Source organism: Podarcis cretensis (genome assembly GCF_951804945.1).
Source record: "Podarcis cretensis genome assembly, chromosome: 3".
Taxonomy (NCBI): domain Eukaryota; kingdom Metazoa; phylum Chordata; class Lepidosauria; order Squamata; family Lacertidae; genus Podarcis; species Podarcis cretensis.
In genome coordinates this window covers 73,946,079-73,972,984 of record NC_137172.1, presented here as the reverse complement: position 1 = coordinate 73,972,984, position 26,906 = coordinate 73,946,079, and the positions used below count along the sequence as shown (strand labels likewise).

General features: G+C 40.2%; 1 protein-coding gene across 2 annotated transcripts; it reads right to left on the bottom strand.

Moving 5' to 3' along the window:
• Nucleotides 1-9,999: 9,999 nt before the first annotated feature.
• ZBTB24 (zinc finger and BTB domain containing 24) lies at nt 10,000-26,906 on the bottom strand. Of its 2 annotated transcripts, XR_013837598.1 has the most exons (8): nt 26,801-26,906; nt 24,457-25,425; nt 22,467-22,634; nt 21,749-21,832; nt 20,793-20,876; nt 19,417-19,498; nt 10,759-10,854; nt 10,000-10,040 (listed from the first exon to the last, which is right to left on the bottom strand). XR_013837598.1 is itself a non-coding variant. In XM_079971648.1 (7 exons), exons 2-7 carry the CDS (start codon nt 25,418-25,420, stop codon nt 18,158-18,160), a joined length of 2,208 nt encoding a protein of 735 aa, XP_079827774.1. In that variant the 5' UTR covers nt 25,421-25,425; nt 26,801-26,906; the 3' UTR covers nt 15,721-18,157. The 2 variants fall into 2 exon arrangements, 1 of the variants encoding a protein (XP_079827774.1); XM_079971648.1 differs by lacking the exons at nt 10,000-10,040; nt 10,759-10,854 and adding an exon at nt 15,721-18,983.

Sequence of the window (26,906 nt, the reverse complement as noted above, 5' to 3'; positions counted from 1 at the left end):
CTCGTCACGTGACCGAAACCTCGAATGGCGTGGAAAGATCCCGACGGAGCGGGCGTGGCTGCTTCGGCGTCCGCTCGCTTGTCACTTGATGTCTCAATTCGTGCGAAAATTAGATCATGGGTTGTAGACGTGGGTGTCGTTAAAAGATCAATATTGATCTTTGGAGTTGGGATCACTTAAAATAGCTTTGTGATAGGAGAAAAGCGATTAAATTTCAATGTGAAATTATTAACTGGTAGTTCTTGACCTTGCATTTAGCAAGCCGCAAAAACCAGACGGGCAGTAGTGATGGCAGGGCCTAAACTCCACTCAGTAGAATGAGCGGAAGCCCCGCTGCCCACCAAATGCAGGCGAGCTGCACAATATCACCTAAAAGCAGAGACGTTGAATACAGTGCATTAAGTCCTGAGCCTAAAATTATTTTTGTATTAGGTTACTTGCCCTTCGCTGCAAGGTCCCAGGGCGCGTCACAACAATGTAAAATATCTCGTTAAAAACAGACTAATAACCAAGGGTGAGGGATAATGACTGCCAGAGGACTTGAAGTCAGTCTTTAACAGGAGAGCTGACTGGGCAGACTAAGAAACCAAGCAGTTTCTCTGATGTTCCAGTGTTGCATGTAGGTGCACGCTTTGTAATACAGTACTGCAATGCTTATATGCAGAGGATATCAAGGCACAAGGCTTGGGCTGCTCCTGGCAGCCACACATGATGGCCAGGTTCTTGTGCGACATTACCAGGAAGCCCTGGTCACACCAATGGGACCATGCAGTTCATCTGCTTAGGGCAGCAAAACATCTTAAGTGAACTCTGTGTGACTGAAGCAAAACTTCAATCCAGATACAGTGGTACCTCAGGTTACATATGCTTCAGGTTACATACTCCGCTAACCCAGAAATAGTGCTTCAGGTTAAGAACTTTGCTTCAGGTTGAGAACAGAAATCGTGCTCGGGTGGTGCGGCAGCAGCAGGAGGCCCCATTAGCTAAAGTGGTGCTTCAGGTTAAGAACAGTTTCAGGTTAAGTACGGACCTCCAGAATGAATTAAGTACTTAACCCGAGGTACCACTGTATTAATGTGACCTGAGGGTGTACAAGGCCAGGGACAACGGTGTACGGAAAGGCGGTGTATGCACTTAAAATTGTAAGATGATAGAAAGAATGTCAATTCCAGTTACAGCACCACTTTCCTGGCTGATTATTCTTTTTAGGTGGAAATTGACCTATGGAGCAGCTTGCAAATAGTGTTCCAGGAATACTGACATTCCTCAATGAGAGTATCAGTAATAGCAGAGAAGTAAACATATTGTGCACAGCTCACTACTACTAATCTTTTGCAAGGTGCAAGTATGAAATTTGGGGTGCTTCTATACTCACTATTTTCAGGTGGGATTCAGTCACATACTGGAAAATTCAGATTGTGAAATAACTTATTAGGTCTTGTGCAATGAACCTACTTGATTTTCTCACAGAAAGGAAGGTTCTAAATGTCCAGATAAATAAAATTGTCAGACAACATGGAGATGTGAAGTGACAAGCAGCATGCTGCGCTTGTACCTCCTGTTCCTTCAAGGCTGCATTTAATGCAGCCTTCACCCACAGAACTGTTGTGATAAAACACTGGAAAATGAGAGAGATTCTTGTCATTCTTTGTTAAATGGATCCCCATTACAAACACAGGATGCACAGCCAAAGCAAGAGGAGAATGGCCAAGAACATTATAGCTTGCACCAGAAAAATATATGCAGTGAGCCTCTTATTAAGTATGCATCTGTTTCATTTCAGCTGACTGAAGAAAGACAGTACCAATTACTGTTTAACCATTTTTCTTAGGGATGTCCATTTACTGAATAAAAGGACACACTGTCACTTCCTAGGAGAATATTTTATGAATCTTTCTGATAGCTACACAGCTTTAGCATCAAAAACTCTCTTAAAATGTCAACTGGAGTAAAAAAATAAAGTGCCTTTTCAACCTCTTTCAAAGTCTGTAGATGAGCCAGCTAAGACACTCTGGCTCCCAAAATTATGTCAGTGAAATACAAATGAGAAACAGAGTGCAATTGATGTCTCTTTCTTACCATGTTCTGACTGTATTTAAACTTTCTTGTGCCTTAAAGAAACAGGATGGGGTATACATAATTGTTATAAGTGCGGGTTTAAGATCATCCCAAATAGAGATCATGATAGAATAAATGATCAATTGAAGTTACTAAGATTAAACTGTAGTGTAGTTAATTACTTTCAGAAACAAAAGCTTCCAGCCTCCTCACTGCAGTGCCAGAGGAGAAGAGGGGTGGTGTGGGAATCTGAAGCTCAGACACATAACAGTAAACACTAGCTAGATCCCCTCAGTATAAGAAGCTGGGTGAAGAAGACTTCCAAATTTCAAGCGAAGTATGTTTGTCTATATAATGCAGTCAACCAGTGGAAAAGTCATGCATTAGTATATTAGAATTGTAGAATTGTAAGGGGCCCAGAGGGTCATCTAGTCCAACCCCCTGCAATGCAGCAATCTCAACTAAAGCATCCATTATAAATTTAGCCAAACTGTGCAGGATGCAGAGTAGTATGCAATTTTGTCCTGGCATTTTATTTTAAAAGAAAAGCAGTCACAGGAACCTGCAGTCATGAGTACAAAACCAGCAGGGCCATTAGGCAGGCCTGCTCCGTTCCCACTGAGCTATTTTTCCTGGCCCAGTTGCTTGCTTCCTTATGAGGGAAAAGACACAGAGAGAAAACAGCTTGGGAGGTGAATTTTGACTGGGAAAATGTCAGTGGGAGAGAACACATTTTCCATAAAGTTTCCCGGTATGGTCCCTGGCTTGTCCTCAGTGCTTGCTGAGCTGAGAAAAAAAGCCTGCCTCCCAGGTAGACAATACCTAGGAAAATAGACCAATGGTCTGACTCAGTGTCATATCTCATATCTTGATAGCTATCCACCCACCATGAGTTAAATACGTTACTGAGCAGTGATAGTGCTACCCCCCCCCCCCCGGATATGAAATGCCCTTCAGATATGGTGAGCCTAAGCTGCTGTGTGCTGGCATAATTTTTCTGGGCAGCGCAGTCTGTAGAAATCACTGTTTTAAGAATCTCAATTTATTCTTTCAGTATTCTACACTCCCTTATATCTCACTCATTTAGTATGGTTTCTCAGTCTCTCTGTTATCTTGACCTCTGTTTTATCAAATGATATCACGAGACCAACCTGATCAAGTGTTTTGCCACAGAATGCATAAAACCCGTACTCTTAACTGAGCTATAAATCAGGCAGTTGCCTTCAGCAAACATATGGTGAGCAGTTTCTTTTGTCAGCTATAACAGATCATAGGACTAACTACTGCAGATTCTTTCTTTAATCTATGTTCACCTTTATACATAGTGGCTCCCTCATTCATTAGCCATATCACAGGTCAGATGTCACAATTCACCCAGTTTTACTATTTCAGTTGAATAATTACTATTGTCCTGTGTTTTTCCGAAGCGTTTAATTTAAATAAGGCAAAAAAAGGGGGTGGGGTGGGGAATAAGAAACAAACATTAAGAATGGCAACAGACCGCCTGAGCTACAATCACACTCTGGCAGGATCCAAGCTGCATTCAAAATTTGCAGGATTATGTTGCTCACTAGGCATGCAGCCTATAACGGAATGGAACTGTTTCACCAGTTTTGTGTTGGTTTTGGTTACAAAAGTATTTTTTGTTTTGTTTTAAGTTGTTCTGACAAGGATGGTCAAACGTTCAGCCCCGAACACTGAATTGTAAGGGGAAATGAAACATATAAATTTAAGGTGGAAAAGCTAAACAGAATTTGCTGGCCTTCTGATTAGCCAATAAATTGTTACTCCCCCCCCCCCAAAAAAAATACATTTAAAGTGCATGGCTTACCCCAGTGAATCCTGGGAACTGTAGTTTGTTGAGGGTACTAGGAATCGTAGCTCTTAGCTTTTGAGAAGAGTTTCACAAGCAGTGTATGGTCCAGAACTGGGAGGCTGCTGCTTAAAGAAAACAAGACTGGAGTCTTGATGCACACATGTAGCTCCCTGGGTGCACTTAAGAGAGCTCTCTGCATAGTGGTCACATTAATACATTACATTAGGTTCCCAAGATCCTGTAGTCTCAAGTATAAGGCTGTTTTGGCAATGAAACTATTTGGCATGGAAAAGGACACACGTTTTTCTTTTCTTTTTTCAAAGTGGAAAAAATGCTTTTATATTTAAACCCCTCAAAAAAATTAACAGAAGTAAATCCTATGTTTAGAAAACAACACTGTCATGCATTACAGTAAAACAAAATATATCTAACATCCATGGCTATGGCTGAAATACTCCACAGTTAACAATTTTACATTCTACAACTGGCCTCTCGTTGAATGTTTCCACTGCTTCCAGTTCCCGGAGAACTTCTGAGCCCTCGATCAGCTGTCTAAAGTAGAGGGGGAAAGCTAGGTAAGTACTAGGAAGCTATTCCAATTATTTTCAAGTCTAGTCACTGCTGTCATGCTGTACCAATATAGATACTGCATCTAGCCAATTAAGCAGTACTGCCTCCTCCATATTTTAACTCCAACATTGCTCTTGAGATATACTGCAGAGCTCTTAAACATACCCAAAAGCCACATATTTCTCATTCAAGTAGGGTGCTGGCTGTAGTGTGATGTAGAACTGAGATGCATTGCTGTGGCGTCCTTTGTTGGCCATTCCCAGAACACCTCTCTTGTCATGGAGAACTGCAAAACTTTCATCTAGGAAACAGTTTATAAATGGTGGCAGTGTTCTTTCTACTCATTCACATCTTACATCTTCCTTACCCATTTGCCCCAGTGCACACTAAGCTATCAACTGAACAACCTGAAATAGTTATGAACTTTTTAGGTGTAAAAGTTAGAGCTGCATAGTGTGCATAACCTGTCCCAACCAATATCCAGGTTAGGTTTCTTCCCGCATCCCCGTAATACGTACCAAGCCTTATTCTATTATGTTGCAAGTTTATCTGATTCCACACTCAGTGGCAACCAGTGTTGTAGAGTGGGGCAAGAAAAATCACAACATGCCCTCAGAGAAAGAATGTGCCACTTTTAACAGCATTTCTGCATTGACCATAAAAAAAATATTATTCAGTCTTTTGCTAAACACTTTCTCCAGGAATAAGTTTCACTCTGTTCAGCAGCATATCTACAAGTTCACTTAAATTTGCAGCTATTCATTTCCTCACACTCATTCTAGTTTGGATTTTTCAGGCATATGGTTGCCAAAATGATAAATTGCCAGCAATCAAGATACAACAGGCCTTTTTACACATGAGCCTTAAGCTGCCTTTGAGTATCTTCTGCACGCAAACATCTGATCATTGTGAGGAAGAGAAAGTGAGCACTTGTAATGCAAGCTGACATTCTTGTTAATGTAGTTTTTACATCTGCACTACACATCTGATGGAAGCAAAAGCCACTTTAAACCTCATGCAGAAAATCACTCAGTCAATTTAACTAATTTCCAGCAGATATTTGAAAAACATGCATTTTGTGCTTAATTGAATCCCATTGTCTATTACGCTTGTACATTTTGTATTCAGACAATATATTCAGCATAGATTATGCCTCCTAGTTGTTGTCACCAGGACATTTGAAGAACATGCTCCTACCTTCAAAAAAAGGTCCATAAATTGACTCGCCTCCAGTCCCTCTTCCTCCCCTTATGTCTGTATATAAATTGAGAAAAACTAAGGTTATGAAATTACCTTTTCTGTATTAGAAAAAGCGTGAAACTTCCAAATGTCACCTTATTAAATATAATTTCATGACACTATCTGATAGGAGTGGCAAACAGTATGATTAATGACTGCTTTCAGCAGAGATCTCTACACTCATGCAAGTTTGTGTTGAATTGACACTATTTTTAGGTTTGGTTCTATCTGTCCCAAAGGCTCCCATACAATGAAATCTGCACAACACCCTCAATATGATGATCTTCTCTTCCCACTTAATCCCCTAATTTCTCTTAAAATATTGTCAAATAGTTGGGTTTTTGGCTGAGAAATAGCAGCAGTAATCAATGCCTGGCCGTTGTTCTTCACACTTACCCAAATCCTCTCATGCACACTGGCTCCATTATCTTCAGTGGAAGGACCAAACTGTGCATACAAAGGAGTGGGTTTACAAAGCAACTGGCTCAGTCCAAGTGAATGGGGAAGCCCACACTGGTAGGAGCCCTCCATTTATGGATCCCTGCTCATACTTGCAACAAATTGCCAGAGTGATTTGTTTGCAAGCCTTTGAGAGAGAGGGCTAAGGGGGGCAGGGAGAGAAAGGCTTTTTATCTTGTAATGAGAATGCATAAATCAGTCTTCCTCAACTTGTTACCCTCCAGGTGCTGTGACATCTCCCATCACCCCAGTCCCCATGGCCAATAGTTAAGGATGAAGGAGGATGTAGTCCCAATGACACCTGGAGAGCCACGGGATTGGGAAGATTGGCATCAATACTTGTATCATCTCAAAGCACTCTGATGAGTGCAAATGCAATTATACATGTCAAGTAAGACAGGAAAGTTGCATTGTGTCTTTATTGTATAAACAGGTTTCAATACCCACCTCCTCCTTGTATCCATCCATTTTTTACAAGTCGGTGAAAGATAGAATCACGGTAAGTGAGTGGAAGCCCAGACATAGACTTCTTTTTCTCCCCTGAACACAAATACTGGAAGTTTTTACATGTCCTAGGGCAGATATCAGAATAGAGCTGCACAGTGGAGATAGAAAGCATGTGTTAAGTTTCTACAAGCTCGGTCCCAGAGAAGGCCCTTTGTCATGTCAATAGAGACCTCCCCCACAACTTTGGACAATTTTCCAAAGAGGGAATGCCTCTTATAAGATGGTACTTGTCAAGTTGCTATTGTATAAAAATAAGGAGGGGGGGAGGAAAGATAAAATATATTTTCAACTAATGAAGGGATATTTTCAGTATATCAAAATATTTTTAATTGATTATTCTGTTGATTATCTACTAACCATTCCAGGCTTAAAATGAATACAAACGTTCAGCAGCGCAGCATCATAAGGCTGTGCTTATTATAACCATTTTGAGCAGCTATCCCACCCATCCAGCTCATTTTGGTTCATGCTCAGCAACAGAAAGCATTAACTGTACAGCCATCTCCTTCTCCTCAATTATATCTGTACCTATAGTTTGCAATGGGAATATGAACGCCTGCTAGGATGCTACTTGCCCCTGCCCCTGCTATGCATTACACCTCCACATTTTCTTGACTCACTCTTTTAGCAATCATTGATCGGAATAACACAAAAACACATTGGACATTCAGAAAGAATTAATACATTTGAGATGCAATCCTAAACTCTAATGGGAGAGAAGTTTCTTACACTAGGTATGGGGCTGGTGCTATGTTGTACGATAGCAGTGGAGTATAATAATATCCAGGAAATGGCACAACTGTGCTCCACTGAGGCACCCATGACTCTGCCCGGATGTGACTGTTCTGCTGACCAATATTTTCTGGCAGCAGAGCTCCAGTGGCTAAATGTTCCACTTTGTTGTTGTTGTTTAGTCGTTTAGTTGTGTCCGACTCTTCGTGACCCCATGGACCAGAGCACGCCAGGCACTCCTGTCTTCCACTGCCTCCCACAGTTTGGTCAGACTCATGTTTGTAGCTTCGAGAACACTGTCCAACCATCTCGTCCTCTGTTGTCCCCTTCTCCTTGTGCCCTCCATCTTTCCCAACATCAGGGTCTTTTCCAGGGAGTCTTCTCTTCTCATGAGGTAGCCAGAGTATTGGAGTCTCAGCTTCAGGATCTGTCCTTCCAGTGAGCACTCAGGGCTGATTTTCTTAAGAATGGATAGGTTTGATCTTCTTGCAGTCCATGGGACTCTCAAGAGTTTCCTCCAGCACCAGAATTCAAAAGCATCAATTCTTTGGCGATCAGCCTTCTTTATGGTCCAGCTCTCAGTGTACTTCAATGGTGGCCATTTATTCCACAATCCGCTGGTATAACAGAGCTTCCATTGAACCCTACAGCCCCTTGGGCATTGGATCCAGAATACAGAATTGTGCCTGTAACATTTTTACATTAACTTTTTACATTAACTTTACATTAACTACATTAACACATGCATATATGCTTCATTTGAATGAGTTGCAGTTCCTTGGAGTTGAATGTTGAGTCTTTTTAAAATACTATGCACTAGATCCAATGCCAAGGTCTGATTTTTCTTCAGCCACTTACCTCAAATAGCAATTTTCCTTTAGGCTCTGCCTGAATAGATATTTCAAAGTACACAAACACATGCTGCCAAAAAAGATAAAGAAAAAAAGGCAAAACCAGTTGTCAAAATAGAACACAGTGACTAATTGGATAAAGATTCTCTTTTGAACATTAGTCATGCTTCAGAAAGTAAAAGGTTGAATCCCATAAGCAAGAAGCCTCCCAATGTGTTCTGCATCTCTCAAGCTGCCATTTTCCAATTTCCTACTTCTGAGAAATCCTGTCATCAGCTAAGCTGCCAAAGAACTCCGGGTCAATGCAGAAGTTTCTATGTGTTTTAGGGTGCACATTTTTTTCTTAGGCCAGTGGCAAGTCCTTTTGGGCTTAAACTAAGGAAGCATACTGTTAGGAGTCATTCTGCAAAGAAACAGAAAAAGATGATTGTAACTTTAAGAACTGTTTCTGTGAGCTCTGGGTGTGGTTTCCTAGGCTGATTAGGGTGATGAATACAAAAGGAAGAGAAGTTGCAGTTTGAATTTGCCTGCAAAAGAGAATACCCACATGCTTTGTGTTTGTAAGGTTGTAAATAAAACTCTTGCTTGAGTATTTTACACCTGTCTCATGGTTCTGTCGTCTGCTGCCAGGAAGATACAGCTCCAATACATAGAACATACCCCAAACTCCCCTGTGGCTGTGCAACTTGTGTGAGGAGACGGGGAGAAGTTTCATCCATGAGCAAACTGGCTCTCAAGGAGCTAGTCTGCCATCCATAGGAGGGGGCCTTGTGGGCCTTCTCCACAAGCTCCAACACCATGTTGTTTTCTTCCAAAAATTGAAATGAGAATTTTGTTAGCAAAGAGCCCTCATGTTGAAGGACACAGCATTTTCTTGCCGTAGCCAGTTATGACCCACGAATCAATCATTTTATATACTCTATCTTTCTTCCAGGGACATCAAAGTGGTAACATAGGGTGCCCAGGAAAGAGTGTTCGGAGATGCAGGGAGAGTATGTTTTGACTACATGCTGTTTTGGCTTCATGCACTATCCCCGGAACATAACCCCTGCATAAGTTGAGAGTTGACTGTATTGTAAGCAAGCAAAGTCATATACCATATGACCTGGTTCAGATATCACATTACAACACACCAAACCATGATTTGGAGGATGAGGAATGTGTGGCAGACTGGCACTCTCCATTTTCTATGCCAATTCCCCCTTCTATTTCCCGATTTCTTCTTACCAGTTTGCTGTGATGTCTGAATTAGGCAAATTATGGTTAGTACTAACCTCCAAACCATGACTTGAAGTGAGTTAGCAAACTATGATTTGGAAAATAGTACTTAGCAAAGTCCACCTGATTTAGATATGACAGCAACTATGGTTAGTGAATTAATTTTTTAAAAAAAATGTTAATGAGGTGCATGCATGTGCAAGTCCACAGAACATTTCGAATCCTCCAAAGGATTGTTCGAACTGAGACTATAAGGCAAAAATAAATAAATAATGGAGTCACACAGGATCACAGCCAATCTAAAATATGGTGACCAGCAGTGAAACGCTCTAGCTGAAGACACATTTTGAAGGTACAATATTGTTCACAGAGCTATTTCCTTTGGAAAACCAATAACCTACCTGCTTGTTTCTCATGTATTTAGTGAGGAAATCCTGTGTAATTGCTTCATAAAGTGCAACAGGCTTGAAGTCCTCATAATCCCAAACATCATAGGCCCACTGTAACAGCTGTTTTTCATCTCCAACAAGCTGGCCATCAATAAAGCACATCACATTGGAAGGATATTCCCATGTTTCCCCTTTTAACTCCTGTGATGAAAATGGCATTGTTTCAGAATCAGCAGGCATTTAACAGAAAAATTAAACATGCAGATTTTACAAATGGAGAAAACCCACAGAATAACAGTTCTATCAGCAGTACCATGCCTAAGTTCCCAAAGTCAGATGTCATCACTTCCAGGAAGCAGAGTACTGGTCTATGTCTTGGAACAGATGGCCAATGGTCAGAGACAATGGGAGATGTAGCACAATTACATCTGAAGGGCCACAGGTTCCCAATTATTGGGCTAGACTAGTGTCCATCAGTGGGAAAGGCTACAATCATATTGCTATTAGTCTGTGGGTGCCAGATTCCCCTGTGTTATGCATTTCAGATTCTCCTGTGTTATGAGTTTCTGGATGCCAGACACTGAACCTGCTTGTTGTGTGCTCAAGCACCTATCTGTGCTTGGTATAATGCAGACTAAAGGCTCATTTCCTGAAAAGATGTTATGAGCAGAACCTGGAGAATAAATAAATCATTCATTCTGAAAGTTTCAGGAGAGTGTGTCTGCTGTAATACCAAAATCAGACCAATCCACTCTGTTTTGGGAAGAAGAAGAAGAAGAAGAAGACGAAGAAGACGAAGAAGAAGAAGAGGAAGAAGAAGAAGAAGAAGAAGAAGAGGAAGAGGAAGAGGAAGAGGAAGAGGAAGAGGAAGAGGAAGAGGAAGAGGAAGAAGAAGAAGAAGAAGAAGAAGAAGAAATACCTTTTTCTTCTCCTGTAAATATTCATCCCATGCAAACTGCAGCAAAGGAAGCACTTTTGGCTCTGCTATCTTGTTTGGAAAACTTTTCCTCAGGCCCTGGTTATTCAAGAGAAAATGACAATATTAAAAAGGACAGTACAGATCTGGTCCTCTCTCTTGTACCCTGCCCAGTAGGGCGAAGGGGCTGCGTTCCAGCAGACCACTTATCCGAGTCACAGGGGCACCATAAAATGTAGCACCCTGCTTGTGGTTAACGCTTAGCTGGAATGAAATATTCAACGCAGCAATAGAGAAATTAAAATAATAATTTATTTGTCAGACAAATAAATATGAGGCACAGTGGTATATGGTTACCAAGCTCTGGCCTGGCCTCCTGCCATTATGGCCAGCACTTATATTTCCTTAACCCAGCCCCCTTGCTCCTCCTTTGGCTGCCTCTGTCCAATCAGCCTGGTTGAAATTCCTATTGGCTGTTTGCTAGAACCAATCACAAAAGATACAACCATTTCCTATTGCCTTTTATGGGAAATAAAAGCTATATTTATAATTGGCAAACAAGTAGCCATTAACCTCTACAAGGCACCTTAATTACCAAATCACCTTTGCCCCCTTAATTCTAAAATAGAGCAGATGGCTAAAACAGATGGTGGCTAATTCTATTTTAAACAGGTATCAAAGATCTTTTGTACGCATCATCAATGAAAGATCTCCTTCATTGGAGGTTCCTTTAAACAAAAACCTGACAACCATCTGTCTAGAGTGCTCTGATGGTGCTTTCCTGCCCGACAGGGGGGCTGGGCTGATGGCTGACTTAATTTCAGGATAGTTACAACTCTTACAACTATATGAAATAAGAATCCAACATTTCTTAAGTCCTTTGCATAATTACATTTAAGCCAATATATTTAATACATAACATATATAATTTTTTTATAAGCAAAGACGTTTTCAAAGTAAGAAAAAACTTAAAAACACTTTCTTTCCCTATTTCCATTAGCTCTTGCCCTTAGGAAAATGTGGCTCAAGTCTCTAACGGGAGGCACAATAATTCTTACTATTTACCAACTTAATTGTAGCTTAATTGCACTCTGCAACATGCAAGGTCAGTGACCTCGCTCTCAGCCTTTTATGACCGCAATAAACCAGAGGGCCTCTCTGGCCAAGAGGATGAACATCTGCCAAAATCTTAGCCAGCCTAGTTCCTGCCTGGCATGAAACATTTGTGAATTTGAACTCATTTTTAAGATACAACCTTGATCAAAAAATATAAGCTTGATAAAAATGCAGGCTTATGATTAGATGCCTCATCAATCCAATCATAACTGTACTTTTGCCTTGTTTATCTCATTCACACTACTGTATTTCCATGGGGATGGATGAGTTGTACTGGTGATGAGTAAAAACCATGGCAAAATATAATAAGGTCAAATCCTTCTCTGTTTAATCCTGAAAGCAGTTTGAACACTAGAATGGTAGTGGCAAATACAACGAGCTAAAAGTTAGGATGTCCCAAGTTCACATCTTTCTTCCGTCATGAACTTACTGAGTGTTCATTGCACTCTTCACAGTCACACATCCTGCAATATGGAGAACATAACAGTCATTTGCTTTACAGGATCGATGTGAGACTTACAATCCCAATTTTCTCCCTATGAACCAGCGTAACCACATACCCTGACGTCCATTGGCCCTAATGCAGCAGAGCTTGCTTTGTGTCTTTGCCTGGGCAGTGACTAGTTTTAGGCCTTGCTTTCCCCCCTTGTTTCCCTGCATCACATCTCTGCCTTCCCATTGGACTACTCCTAAGGTCCCAAACTGATCCTGCAGGGACATAGGGTTGTAGCCAGTGCTGCACATGCAGAGTTCCACTTGCCTGAGAAGGCTTCTCCTTTGTCTCCTCTCCCTGTATGCCTTCATAATATGCTCTGGAGGGTCCCCAGACCCCTTGGAATAGATTTTGAGGCTGGGGGGGGCAGGCTGCAGGGAGGAGGAGAGCAGGGGGAAATCCACTGAACAATTAGAACAACAGTGTTGGATACAACCATCATACTCCTAGCAAGTCTGAGCACTCTCATACGTCTCAACCAGGTGTATAAAGATGGATATTTATAAACAGATGTCCATTCTTAATCCTTCCTTTTTCATTCCCCTGTGAGCTCCTCCACTGTTTCCAATCTTACCCTTCATTCTCTGTGTAATAAAACTCTCTTGTGCTTAGACAGCCAAATTTGTTTATTGAAGTGTCAAAGGCCACATAAGACAAGATGTGCCTTGGAGATGCAGACATATTGAAGAAGCAGCCTGTCATTGACACAGAAATGCTGCCTGCCGCTTCTCAGTAGTGATATTCATGAACATGTCATTTTCAAATGAAGCACAGCTAGGAAGCACTGCCACTGACTGAATTCAAAGAGGTGCAGATTGGAATGTTCCTTCTTCCATGTGGCCACACTCAGAGAGAGAAACACAAACATCTAAAGTGGTTTAGAAATTCAAGGCAAACACCTAGAAGGTGGGGACAAAAGATTTTTGCTACCATACTGTATTAGTTAAATGACCATCTTTTTTTGAATCAGGAAGTTGGACATTTTGGCTCGTTGAAAGCAGAGCTTTCCAAACTGTGTCGCGACACATTAGTGTGTCGGCTGCAGTGTGTAGGTGTGTCACAAAAATGCTCCCCGCATGCCTCCTGGGGCTGGAAAGGGGTTAGTTTAACCTCTGCTTTGCTAGTAAAATTGAATTACTGTGTCACGAAATGATGCATTTCTAAAAAGTGTGTCACCAACATGAAAAGCTCTGCTTTAAAGTCTTGCGAATTACCACAGACTGCAGTTTCAGTTCTGTGGATTAAATGTTAAAGGATAATTTTTATCAAGCAAAGGTTGATAAAATATCAATGATGTGGCACAGAAAATTTTGCAGTGCTTCATTTCTCTGCAGAAAAAAAAATCCATTTCATCTGTTCATTAGTAACGTTGAATGGCTGCCAACTGCAAACACAGTATTAGGCAAGTTTGTCAGTTTCAAAATGTTTACTTTGGTTACTGAATACAATGAAAATAAATATATTCCCATTCAAACTGATAATTTTCTGATGCAAATTACCTTATGCAAATTACCCTGATTCGTGTATAATTTCCAATTCAAAATTTTCTGGAAAACCTGTATCGTCATAAAATATTAAAAGAGGGTACTCGGATAAGCCAAATGGAAGTGGCAAGTTTCATAATTAAGCTTTTTTTCCATTTTCTTTTTTTTGGTGAGGAGAGCCCATTCCACAACTGTGCTTTGGAAGGATGTGCTTTGTATTCAGCAACTGCAACTATACGTAATACAACAGCTGAGGAATACAGTCTACATAAAGACCACACATGAAAAAAAAGAGGAAGAATGATGTTAGCAAGTGGCTCCAGTAGGAAGAAAAAAGGTCTGCAACTTACCTCTGCTGCACATTTTGCCATGTGAAAGGAGGGTTCTGTGAGAAGCCCTACAACCTCCACCTCTTGCAGCCTCACAGGCTGCACAGCACCCTTTCTCCACATCCTTCACAAAGTTTTCTGTCTTTTCTCCTCTTCTCCTTGCTGCCTCAGTTGCCTCCTTCCCCTCAAACATCCGGGAGAAGGAATAAAAACAATCCTGGTCCCTATAGCGACTCCAATCAGATGCAAGCATTCTGTGCCACTCTGAGTTCTGCTAGCCTGTGATTGGTCCTTGGTTTCTTTAGTATTTCTACAGCACAAGATGACAGGTTGAACCAATCACCTTGTAGCTTGTGAGTGATCATAAGTCTGATGTTAGGGAATGTTATAGTGTTCAGATTTTCCACCTTCTTTTTTTACTGCAGTTAGTGAGAGATTGTAACTTTATTATTATTATTTAGTTGTGATGCTGATTGAGGTAAGATTGCAGAATCCAAACATTTCAATTAAATAATTCTCATGTTGTACAGGTGACAGTGCCGTGACATATTAAGCTATGCCTAGCAAAGTGAGATCTATAAAAATGGTCCAAAGTCTCATACATTTATTGCAGATATCCCTCTTGTTTTTATTGGGTAACTATTTATGGCAATATTTTGTATTAATTTATAAACCCTTTAAAAAAACCTATTGCAGATGCCAGTGATTTTAGAATAGCAGATAAGTGCTACTCCGATTAATTTTTTTTTGGCCCTGCTGTACTTCAAATCACGGCCCTACTTAAATGATTAGATATATAAATGGCACATTTATTCTATGTAGGCAGCTTGGAAGAATATAAAATTGACAGAGAGTACATTTTAAGTAAGTAAAATATTGATGTACAATTTATTTTGATAGTTGCATTCTTGTTGTACATTTTTGCCATGCAGTCATCATTTATACATCTATAGTATACCACTTTAATCAGTAATGATTCCTAAAAATCCTGGCAACTGCAGTTAGTTAAGGGTCCTGAGAGTTGTTAGGAGACTCCTGTTCCACTCCCAGAGCTACAATTCTCAGAGTGGTTTAGCAATCAATCCCTGTTCCCAGGGAACAATGTGACACATTAAGCACATGAAAGTATTCCAGGGTAAAACAAAAATAATAATAATAATAAATCATTTTAATGCTTTTACAGTTATTAGAACCAGTTTTCTGGATAACTCATAACTTTATTTATTCTTGTAGCAACTATCTAGGTTGTAGATGCGTAACATTATTTTCCATTATTGGAAATATGCAGAAGCAAGTCAAATGAATGTTACTTTTGTAATTGGATGATTTTATAAAATAACAACATTGCTTTACCTTTAATTTTAATGTAAATACGGTTTCTAGAACAAATGATTTATGTGCTTTTCATTCATATTGCAGGAGCATAATCAGAAAATCTGACTGTGGGAAAAGGTTGACACAAACAGGATGCAAATGAGCTCCTGGCTAGGATGAAGTGTTAGCAGCATGCAGATAAACTACACAGAGAAAAATGCTAGAAGGATGAATTTATGCATTGTTTTTATTTTAAAGGAGAAACAGTTCCATTTCACATACAAGAATAAATATGTATAAGCATGAAAATGTAACCCTTAACTGAGGAAACAGCATTATTTCCCCTTCACCTAGTGATTTATTTTTGCAACTGCATCAGTCACAACTGAATTATAAAGTCAGAGAAAGAACTTACAATTTGGAAATTTATCCCCCAGAAATTATGTCTTTCTTTTCCAACTCTCCCCCTTTGATTTTTTTAAAATAACAATCTTTTTAAAAAGTCCATTTAAACTTTGATATTTATGTTGTATTTTTACTGTTACCAATTATAGAGTTATAGTTTTTAAGAAACAATTTGAGATTTGTGCCATCTTAAATCTTTGATTATGAAACCATTTTTAACTTAGAATAAAAACAGTATTGTGTTCTCGAGGCAAAATATGAAGCTGTGTTTAAAATTTAAGTATGTGATTAAGGTATCCTGCACTTATTTCTAGCATTTGAAAGTAATTACGTTGTTTTGCAGAGATGATGAATGTTCATTCTTATCTCTTTTTTTGCTGTAAAAGCTTTTCTGTTGTAAAAGCTAAGGCACAGAAAGTTTACGATTTGGCTATAACTATACTATCGGCAGAGTGACTAACTGAATCAAAGATTATTAATAGCTTATTCTCATCATCACATTATATCACCTTTGTAAGAAGAGCATGTTTGAATGTTTACATAAGGAACATTCTTATGTAATACCAGCAATCTGTGGTAAGGTCCTTACTACACTCCCCAAGGCTTTTGTATTTACTTCACTAGACAGGACAGCTCTCTCTCGTGTGTGTGTGTGTGTGTGTGTGTGTGTGTGTGTGTGTTTCACAGAGAGGCGTTCTGGACACATTCCTCCACGGTAGTGAAGAGGAGGATTTGATTGTGTAGCTCCACATATGCATCACCGCATGGTCTCTGGGCAAAAGTGAGTAACGTGACAAAAACAGTCAAAAGATGCACTGATTGCAAGTGACACATTTTTGGTGCCCACCGTATTGCAGAGAATAGGTACATGGGTGATTGAAAACATGATATGACATAATATTTGTCCTTAACTTTGGCTGTGTCAAGAGCTGTGTTAACACAGCTTAGCACCACATCCAACCGTTAAGCATGGGTAACACAAGGGTGCCAAGATAACCTGGAAGGTTCTACTTCCAACATTGATAGTATTATTCCACTGGTGCAGACAATGCTGTTGAAGCTTCCTTATGGTCAATTGTATCAGATTTACTTCCAATCTCCCAGAAGAATGGTGGTTGGATGTGCAAACTGTTGTGCAAGCTGGACCAAGAAATGAAACAGCAGAGGCCAAATGCACATCAAAATGTTTATCAGAGGGTGGCTATCTGCCAACAGTGCATTATTGAAGTAGAATATGAATTCCTCTCCACAACAAGCAGAACTAGACTATGGTCTATTTCAGGTCCGGTAAAACAGTGGTTTAGCAGACTGAGAATGAATGTTATGTCTTCACGTTCCCTCGCTGCTGCTTAAACAACTGTGTCTGAGTTCATAATCAGAAACTGTCATTTAAGAAATCCCAGAAGCATTGCATTAAGATGCAAGAGAGAAAATAGGATGGAAGAGGGGGATACACAGTCACAACACTTGTTGGTCTAATAAACCATGGCTTACTGTTGAATTTGAATTAGGCCTATATACAACTAGAGTTGAATCATGAATTGAATCGGCAAAGCCTAATGTAAAACCCAAACAAGAAAAACAATTTTCTTTAAGCCTGTAGGTGGCACTTTTCAGGATGGTCTGTCCACACGTGGTCAGAAGTCCAACTTTACTCTTCCATCCTTTTGAAATTACACACATATGCTTATACATCAAGACAAATCTTAAAATTGGATTGGAAATTGTGGTTTAACTGGCAATATTGCACATGTATTCGCACATATAAAATGGCAATATGTATTTTCCAGCTTGCCATTGTAATGCACATAAATAAGCACAACTGCTTTTCCATGTTAAAGGAAGGAAGGAAGGAAGGAAGGAAAAAGAAAATAATTCCTCTGTAGATATCCAAGAGCAAAGCAGAACTCTGAAAACAAGCACATAATTATACAGTGCATGATCCAGGTGAAGTTAATTTTTACATCCCATCAGCTTAAATGGGAGCAAGTGAAAAGCTCTTTTCCACTGAAACAGCTAAAATGGTTGGATCCCACCAACAGTATCTCAATAACTATTGCAAAATACGCATGGGTCTTGAGTATGAAATCACCCTATCAATATATATTTAAGTTAAGAAAACATAAAAAATACTCAGCTTTACAATAAAGTGAACCATCAGTATTACCAAAATGCAAATTTAAATAGATAGATGAAATATGACTTGGTTTGACGTCATTTCACTTTTGATAAATAAATAAAGAAGCAAAACAGCCCTTATTTTAAAAAGTTTGCCTCTCAATATGATGATCATCAGATGACTGGCCTACAGTCAGAGACTGCTGAGGTGATTCAGAGACATGTACAGTTTGAGTCTGTCCCTTGTTCATTTGCGGAGGTAGGACTGTAGCTTGGCTGATGCGAAACTCCTGGCTAGGTTCCTGAGCCACCTGCAGGTGCTGGCTTGGATGTGATGTTCCTGTGGTGATCTGGAGCACTTCTGCTGGATTCTGATTGGCATGTAGATGCTCCAGGGCTTCTTTAGAGAGCGTGATGACGTGCACTTGCTCAGCCTGTGGAGGCTCCATCTGGCTGCTCACAATGTTAATATTCTGAATCTGGTCTGCTGGCTCTGGCTGGGTGGAAAGGAGCAAGTTCTGTAGCTGCTGGGGTGGCTGAGTGAGAAGGGTAAGACTGCCTGCATGGTCCGTCATCACATTTTGGGTGCCATCTGCAGTGACAACACTAATACCTTCGCTATGGCTGGGCACAAAATTGATATTGTGCACAGAATCTGTGACCAGCAGCTGGATCTCCTGTGCTCCAGAAGTGGAGAGTTGATACTGCTGCAACTGAAGAATGTTCCTGACTTCGTCTGTGCTGCTGCTGCTGCTGCTGCTGTGGGGAGCACTGCTTGCTTCCTGTAGCTGCTTTTCTTTGATGTGGATCTTTAAATGTGACTTCAAATTGTCTAGGCGCGCAAACTGCACGCTGCACTCTGAGCAAGAAAAGGGCTTTTTGCCAGTGTGTAAGATACAGTGTCTCCTCTTGGCACTGGAATCAGAAAAGGATTTCCCACAAATGCTGCATGTGTAAGGTTTTTCTCCTCTGCAAGGGAAGACAGGTTAGCTTCATCAAGTACGTGAAAGCTTGAAGGATACAGACATTTCACAAAATTTCATGATGCAGTGCAAGACAGGATTACCCGTGTACTTATGCTGTCCGCATTGCCTTGGTTTGGTTTTATTTCTAGTTTACTAAGTTGGCATGTAGACAGCAGCCTAGTAACAAGGTGGGCAGGCTACAGTGCAGGCCATGATTTGTAACTGGCCCACAGAACACAAATTTTAGTATACCTTTGGGGTACAAGGACAGCTTTTAAACTGTTCAAAAAATCCCATTTTGTATTTTCAGCTAAATATTCAACTTCTGTAGTTACAGTGGACACCCAGTCTGCAACAATTTAGACTCAAAGCATTTCCCATAAAAAAAACTAGTTCCTGACATGCAGCCACACAAAACAAAAGGAGGAATAGCATACCTGTGGATTCTTATGTGAGTCTGGAGAGAGCTTTTTGCTGTGAAGGACTTGCCACAAATTTCACATGTAAATGGCTTTTCACCTACAAAAACTTGTTGGTTAGTGTAAAAGCAAGATACCACTGTTTAATTAAAGGCTAGCATGATTTTAAAAAATACACTCAGTTACAGTGTGTGGGACTTTGACATCTGAGCAATATCTTACTAACGAAACAACAGCAGCACTCTAAATATCATTATACCAGAACACTGTTTGTGATGGAACATACCAAGAGCTATGACTGCAGAGCATCAAATATAATAGCAGCTACCACATATAGGGAGTATTCTCGCTGTAGGGAGATAATTGTGGCAATAAATTTGGGATTAACTGGAAAGCCTGTCAGAATTTAAAGAGCACTGGAAAAGAAGGGACTCTTTTTCATCTAAGTAATATTCAACAAATCTCATGGCTAATCAACACACAAAAAAGAAGAGAGGTAGAATCCATCGTGCTCTTCTTCCTCATCAAAGTCGCTTTGGATGTCAGCAGCTGCATCAAGTATTCCTTCTGTACTGTTCCTAAAATGTTGCTAGACAATATGGAAGGAATTCACAGTGCATGCAGCTCCTTTTCATGCAAGCATTGCTTCCCCTGGAAGTTGAACCTATGCTAGCCTGGGAAGGAATACAGCACTGTGGCTTCCTTCCACACAGCTTAAGTCCTTTAGTGTTGTTGGGAGGTCCCATACCACTGAGGTAACATGAGAAGGAAGCTTACAGAAACGTTTCACAGTATAACACTTCATTTTGTTGAAAAACAATGCTTTATTTAGTTTTGGTGGGGGGCGTTGTTTGAATGATTGAAAACTGTTAATGTTTTATATAGCCTTTCTTCTTTTTTAAATGGCACAATATATTTATGTTTTTAAATGTAAGTAGCTTGGAGACTTTCTTACAAACAAGTGACTAATAAATCCTACAAGCGCTTATCCATATTTCTTTTTTGTCATTTTGCTCATGGTTTTCAATCACATAGCCTCCACATCCCTCTGTTCTCTAAAAGAAACTCAAGGAGCCTGCTTTGTATCAGTAAAGTCCTGCACATTATGGATTTGGCGCTGTTTAGGATTCACCAATCCAGATTAAAATCCATTTCAACCACATTTATTCTCTGGGGCATATTGCTGTCTCTTCCAATTCAGCTGTGCATCAACATTCCCAATGTGAATATCAATTTGTGCCTAGCTGGTGCTAAACTCTCCCAGTAGGAGGGCAAATCTCTTATTTGACCTGACACTAACTATTGGCTTGTGTGTTCCAGCACACTGCTATGCCCAGAGGCCAAACCCAAAGGACAGCTGTCTCTTCTCTGAAAGAAATATGGAGGGGCATTACCTGTATGTGTTCTTAAATGTTTCTTTAACTGAGCTGCATCCATGAATTTGCGATGACACAGGTTACATTCTGGCAAAGAATGGCCTTATTACAAAAAGAAAAATAGGTATCCGTTATCTTTTCTGAGTCTATTACTATTATTTATTAAAATGTCTGTCCTGCCTTTTGGTCCAACAGCACTGTCAAGGTAGCACACAAACATACAAATCTGACATATTCTGAATCAAACCAATGCCACAGTTAAGAGAAGCAACACAAGGCAGTTATAGAAAGAACATTATTTTCTGGTATTCAGAGAGATTTGAGTTGGTTAAATATTGTTTCCATCACAACATTAGTTGTTTTAAATACTACTGACAGCAGAGTATTATAGAGACAGCAGAACATTAAAGTTCACATAGGCTTCTGTGGACCAAAAGGATCATGTTTGCCATTCCTAGCTTCCCTCTGGAGCCCAAGACCAGAGGTGCTACACACATATAGGCACTGTAACCCAATGTGCATAGTTAGAACATCATGAAGAATGTAGAAGCATAAAGCACAAGGAAATTCATGCTACTTTTACTGTGCTTTGGGATGGAGAGGGGATGTGCAAAGTTGTAATCATACATCTACCCCATTGGGAAATGCATGGGAGCAGTAGTTGCACTCTTCACAAGAAAAGTTATGTTGTCCTAGAAGTGTGTCTAGAGGAAGTGTGGCTCACACTCCTGTCCATGCTTGTACACAAAGTCACCTTGAGGTGGTATCCTCAACTCTGGAATAGCCTCAAAGATGGGAATATTCAAGCTAAGCATTCAAAAGACTCACATTCCTCCTTGCCATAGAACTATTATATAAATACCCTCTGATAGCTTGATACAGTTATTAAAAAGAGTCTGATTTGAAAAACGTAGAAAGACAATGTGCTAAAAAATTTCCAACAAAATCCACCATGCCTCTTAAATTTGTTATACCTGTGTGAACTCTGTAATGACTCTTAAGTTGTCTCTTTTGGCTGAAGTATTTTCCACACTGATCACAAGTAAAAGCCTTCTGACCTGAAAGAAAAACAGAGGAGTTTAGAAGATATTTCAAAGAAATCACAACAGATATCACTGCATAGCTTATATTCTGTTTAGTCTGGGTCTTACTCAAACATACAACTGAACACCAAGCAAAAACAATCCTGTGCATGTTTATTCAGAGGCAGGTCCCCTTGTATTCAATGGGGCTTATTCCTGGGGGAATTCAGAGAGCCTTGTATGTGTAATTAACAGGAAAGTTACTCCACAACATGTGGTGATGGAGAACAGCCTAGAAAACTTTTTAAAAGGATTCAACCAGTTCATGGAGGATAAAGTCTATACCAGCTAAATTGCACTTCTGTGTGCAGAGGCAGTATACCAGATGCTGAGGACAAAGCATTAGGAATGATACCCATTATGTTAGTCATACATAGAACAGACCCACTGAATTCAACAGATTTCAGAGGGCCCATTCTGAGTACAACTTAAGCTGGATATCAGGATTAGCCAAAACCTTCATGTACTACTTTGTAAGGGCCCAGAGGCCTCAGGCATTCTGCAATTGGAAACAATGTTGGGCTTAATGGATCTAGGAACTGATCTAAACAAACAATTATTCGCGAATTAATTTACACCCTTAGCACAGCTAAAATGCTATTGACATTACCTGTATGAAGGCTCATGTGCTCCAGGAGTGAATGTTTTGTTGTTAAAGCCTTACTGCAAACAGTACAAGTGTATGGCCGTTCTCCAGTATGCATTCGCTCATGAACTTGGAGAGAGTGTTTCTGGGAAAAGCCTTTACCACATTCACTGCACTTAAACGGGCGCTCCCCTAAAAACAAGGTACCAGGTTTGTGAGTGGCAAATAGTTAGACAATTCAAGTTGACAGAAAGATGCTTCAAACCACATTATTTTAAAAGAAAACCCCAAAACATTTTTTCAAAACTGTAGGTTAAGAAAAATAAATTGAATGGTTATCGTGAAATCATTATTAATAACTTGATGGTATTCAAAGTGCTTCACATACTGTATTTACACAAATCTAATGCACCATCAAATCTAATGTGCACCTCAATTTTCAAAACCTTTAAACCAAAAAAGTGTTTGCTATGTCAGCGTTGTTTTTCAAGCTTGAAATCAAATCTAATGTGCACCCACATTTTCGTGACATGATTTGGCCCAAAAAGGTGCACATTACATTTGAGTAAATATGGTATGTTCTCAGGAATCCTAATAACTGCCCTGCAAGGTTGCTCAGTATTAATATTATCACACTGCCAATGGAACAGCAAAGAATCAGGGCCATGCCAAAGGCCACTGACTTCCTGATTTGCAAACCACAGCTATACACACTATTGTAAGGATCTGTGTAAATTTATTAATTAATAACAACAATTATGCAATTGTTATCTTATAAATTCAGAAGTAACATGTATGTTTTGACTTTGCAAAATTTACCAATAAGTTATACAGCAGATAATGGAAACGTTAGACTTTCTTTTTGCATTGGGACAGTGCCTGCTGGGTACTTCAGCTTAGAAAGCAGACCTTCCCAGTCAAGGTGCATTGGGGCAATGAATGATCATGACAATGTGAGTCCACTGCCATCCCCATGAACCATAGCAGCTGGCCATTATTGCATTACGTTGCAGGGGGGGGGGGATATTCAGAAAAATATTATGGAGAAACCACCTTCATCAGTTCCTCTTCTGAAAGTTAAGAGCTTGCCAAAGTTCTATGCTGAAGTTTTAATGAAATGTTTTGATGAATAGATTCGGTAAAAGATTATTCTAGAAAAATCAGGCAGTATTTAGACAACAGCATTCTATGCTATGTGTAGGGACGCGGGTGGCGCTGTGGGTTAAACCACAGAGCCTAGGACTTGCTGATCAGAAGGTCGGTGGTTTGAATCCCCACAACGGAGTGGAGTGAGCTCCCATTGCTCGGTCTCTGCTTCTGCCAACCTAGCAGTTCGAAAGCACATCAAAGTGCAAGTAGATAAATAGGTACTGCTCTGGCGGGAAGGTAAATGGTGTTTCTGTGCTCTGGTTCGCCAGAAGCGGCTTAGTCATGCTGGCCACATGACCCGGAAGCTGTATGCCGGCTCCCTCGGCCAATAAAGCGAGATGAGTGCCACAACCCCAGAGTTGGCCACGACTGGACCTAATGGTCAGGGGTCCCTTTACCTTTACTATTCTATGCTACGTAAATATTCTGCGCTGTATCATGCAACAAAATATATATACACAAAAAGGAACATCTGAATGTAGTCTATATAGAGTCAATAGCTGCTTTTCATATCATAAATAGGATGTTATTTGGCATATGGGTTTTGTTTTCTCGACTTTTGGAGTGTGCAAAAACATTTTTTCTGCTACATTGTTTATAAATTTAAAATGGACTTTTTGTTTAAACTATCTATCTAATGATTTTTAGTGTGTGATTTCATCCAATTTGTAACTGGATTGATTTCATTAAATTTATATACTTATATAACTGTTAAATCATTAGCCTATGGTCATGCAATAAAAATTACATTACACCTTATGAGCTAGCTAAAACATTTCAATAAAAAAACAGTTTAAGAAGCATTGTGGCTATGGTATGCAACAATTATATTACTGAATGAAATAAAGTGATCATTAGTACCTACCCGTATGACTTCTTCGGTGAATAGCTAAAAAATGGTTATATTTAAATACCTTCCCACAGTCTTTGCACTCAACTTCAGAACCTGTACGTTTTCTTCTCCTATCATGTCTCTTTTTCAGCCCATTGTCCTCTTCATCACCAATAAGTTTATAATCTCTTAGCTTGATAGACCGCTGTATCCTACGTTTGCTGTAACGACTCTGACTGGCCTGTATACTTTGGCATTTAGGATCATAGTTCTCATCTTTTTCAGTGGAGACACTCACCGCAGCATCTGAACTACAAGCATGATCAGTATCTCTTGCTTCTCTGCTTACAGGAACCTCCTCATTGGAATCTCTGTCTTCTACCACAGCATCTTTATCCATAAAGTTTTGCTTATTATGAACAGAGTTGTTCTCTCTTAACTGAGCATCTTCAGCAGATATCCCAAGTTTTTCCTCTTGGATATTCTTCACTTTTCTTGGTCGTCCACGTTTTCGCTTTGGTGGATCTTCACTTTTCTTGTCATTTGTCAAGGCAGCTACTGTGCCCCCATTAGTAGGCGTGGCAGATAATGTGCTGCTAAAATTCTTCTCTTGTTCTGTGTAAGCCCTTACTAAATCATTCACTTTGAGGAGATGAGCTGTGGCTAAAATCTGCTCTGTACTTTTTTCACTAGCTTGCAGAGAACCAGTGTAGATAAACTCCAAGAGCGCACCAAAAGCATCTGACACCATTCCTTCCAGCATATAGATCGACTGGCCAATCTCTCCCTCATCAACAAACATCATGGAGAAATATTCACTGCTGGCAGCAAGTAAAGCTTTGTGTGCTCTAAAGTGAACATTTTCTACAATTAAAGTGATATCACACAAAAAATCTTTTCTCCTCTGTTCTTCAAAACTGGCCAGAATAGTATCTCTGTGAACCTGTGAGTGGATGATTATACGCTTCTCAGAAGCATCAGGAACTGCTGCATCCATTGTTGCTGTAAACAGAAGAAAGGTTGAGAAACGCTGCTGTGATTCAAGGAGCTTCTGCATGATTGGAAAAGTCCTTGTGTATGCACATGGAGTGATTACAGAACACCACACAGAGCATTAACTGCTGTTCTGGGGGATTCCCCAATCTCCTAAAGCTTGTTTTCTCAGTATACCACATACCCCAAATTCTAAGCATAACTCAGTTTAGATTGCAGCCAGATAAATAATTTGCATTTTGAGGAGGGAGGGTAAAAGAGACAGGTTTTCACTTCCTGGTAGAAAATAACTGTAAATTTATAGAAGGACCTTTTCACAGAGGTTGTGAATCTAACGGCCACAACATTCTGCTACTCAAAGTATGCAGAGCAGCTTGCAATATAACCAAATAGCATAGCAAAGCCCAACTGACCCTCAAACTTATGTGTATTATTTCCCTGGAATAAGGAATTGTGTAGTAACCACCTTTGCTCAATAAGATTAGTCTTACGAAAGTCTTTTATTAGATCACTATTGGGCTCATCATATCAGCAGAAATCATCTGTTTTCTTTTCCAATGCTTTTGCAAGTTTAGGGTAAAGGAAAACAATCACTGGCTGTTTCATGTCCTGTTCCGACGTAGCTTTTATCTGCAGTCGTCTGCATGTGCCATCTACTCACAGTACCATCACTAAGAACATCAAAGATATCAAGTTGTACGTATTCAAAAAAAACAAAAACATTTTTATATCACAGTTCCATAAAGACAACAAGAGTATGCTAAAGTTCCTTCCAATGAACTTGTTCCAGGAGGGAAATATCTCATTAATGAAAGAATAGGCAAAACTAATTTTCTCCCTTATTATTCTCTAAACTCCTCCCACCTAATGACTCCCATTGACAACCAATGAGAAAAACAAATACAGAAGAAAAGGGAGTTGTGGTGATGATGATGATGATGATGATAGCAGAAAGATAAAGAACCGGGAAAGGGAGTAAAATTGCCCATTCTTTTCTCTCCTCTCTCCAGGGGGAGGTGTCTGTGTAGGAAGAAATCAAATTTCTATCCTCTGTCCCTTTTTACTTTTCTTGACAATAAGTTCAACAGGTGATGCTTCTTCCATCACGGCGTGGAGATGCCAAATACCAGAAAGGCTCCACCTGCCGAATTCCTGCTTCCTGGGCGATTATTAATTTAAAAGGCGCAAGAGCCTTGCCAGGAAAGACAGCGCTGGCAGCCCAGCCCCACACCAGAAACTGCTGTCAACTAGGAGCAGGACGAGGGACCACCCTGACAGGGAAAGAGAGGCAGGCGCAGGAGCATGGAGGGAAAGGGGAGGGGGGGAGGCAGAGCCCTCCTCGGTGGAGACCGTTATCAGCGCTTCAAAGGGGAGGCAGACTCACCACGCGCGAAGGCGGCTCCGGACCCCGAGCCCCCTGACAGGCAGTTGAGCAAGAAGCCGAACGCGCAGGCCAAAAGCGGCAGCCGCGCACTCCGGAAGTGACGCTA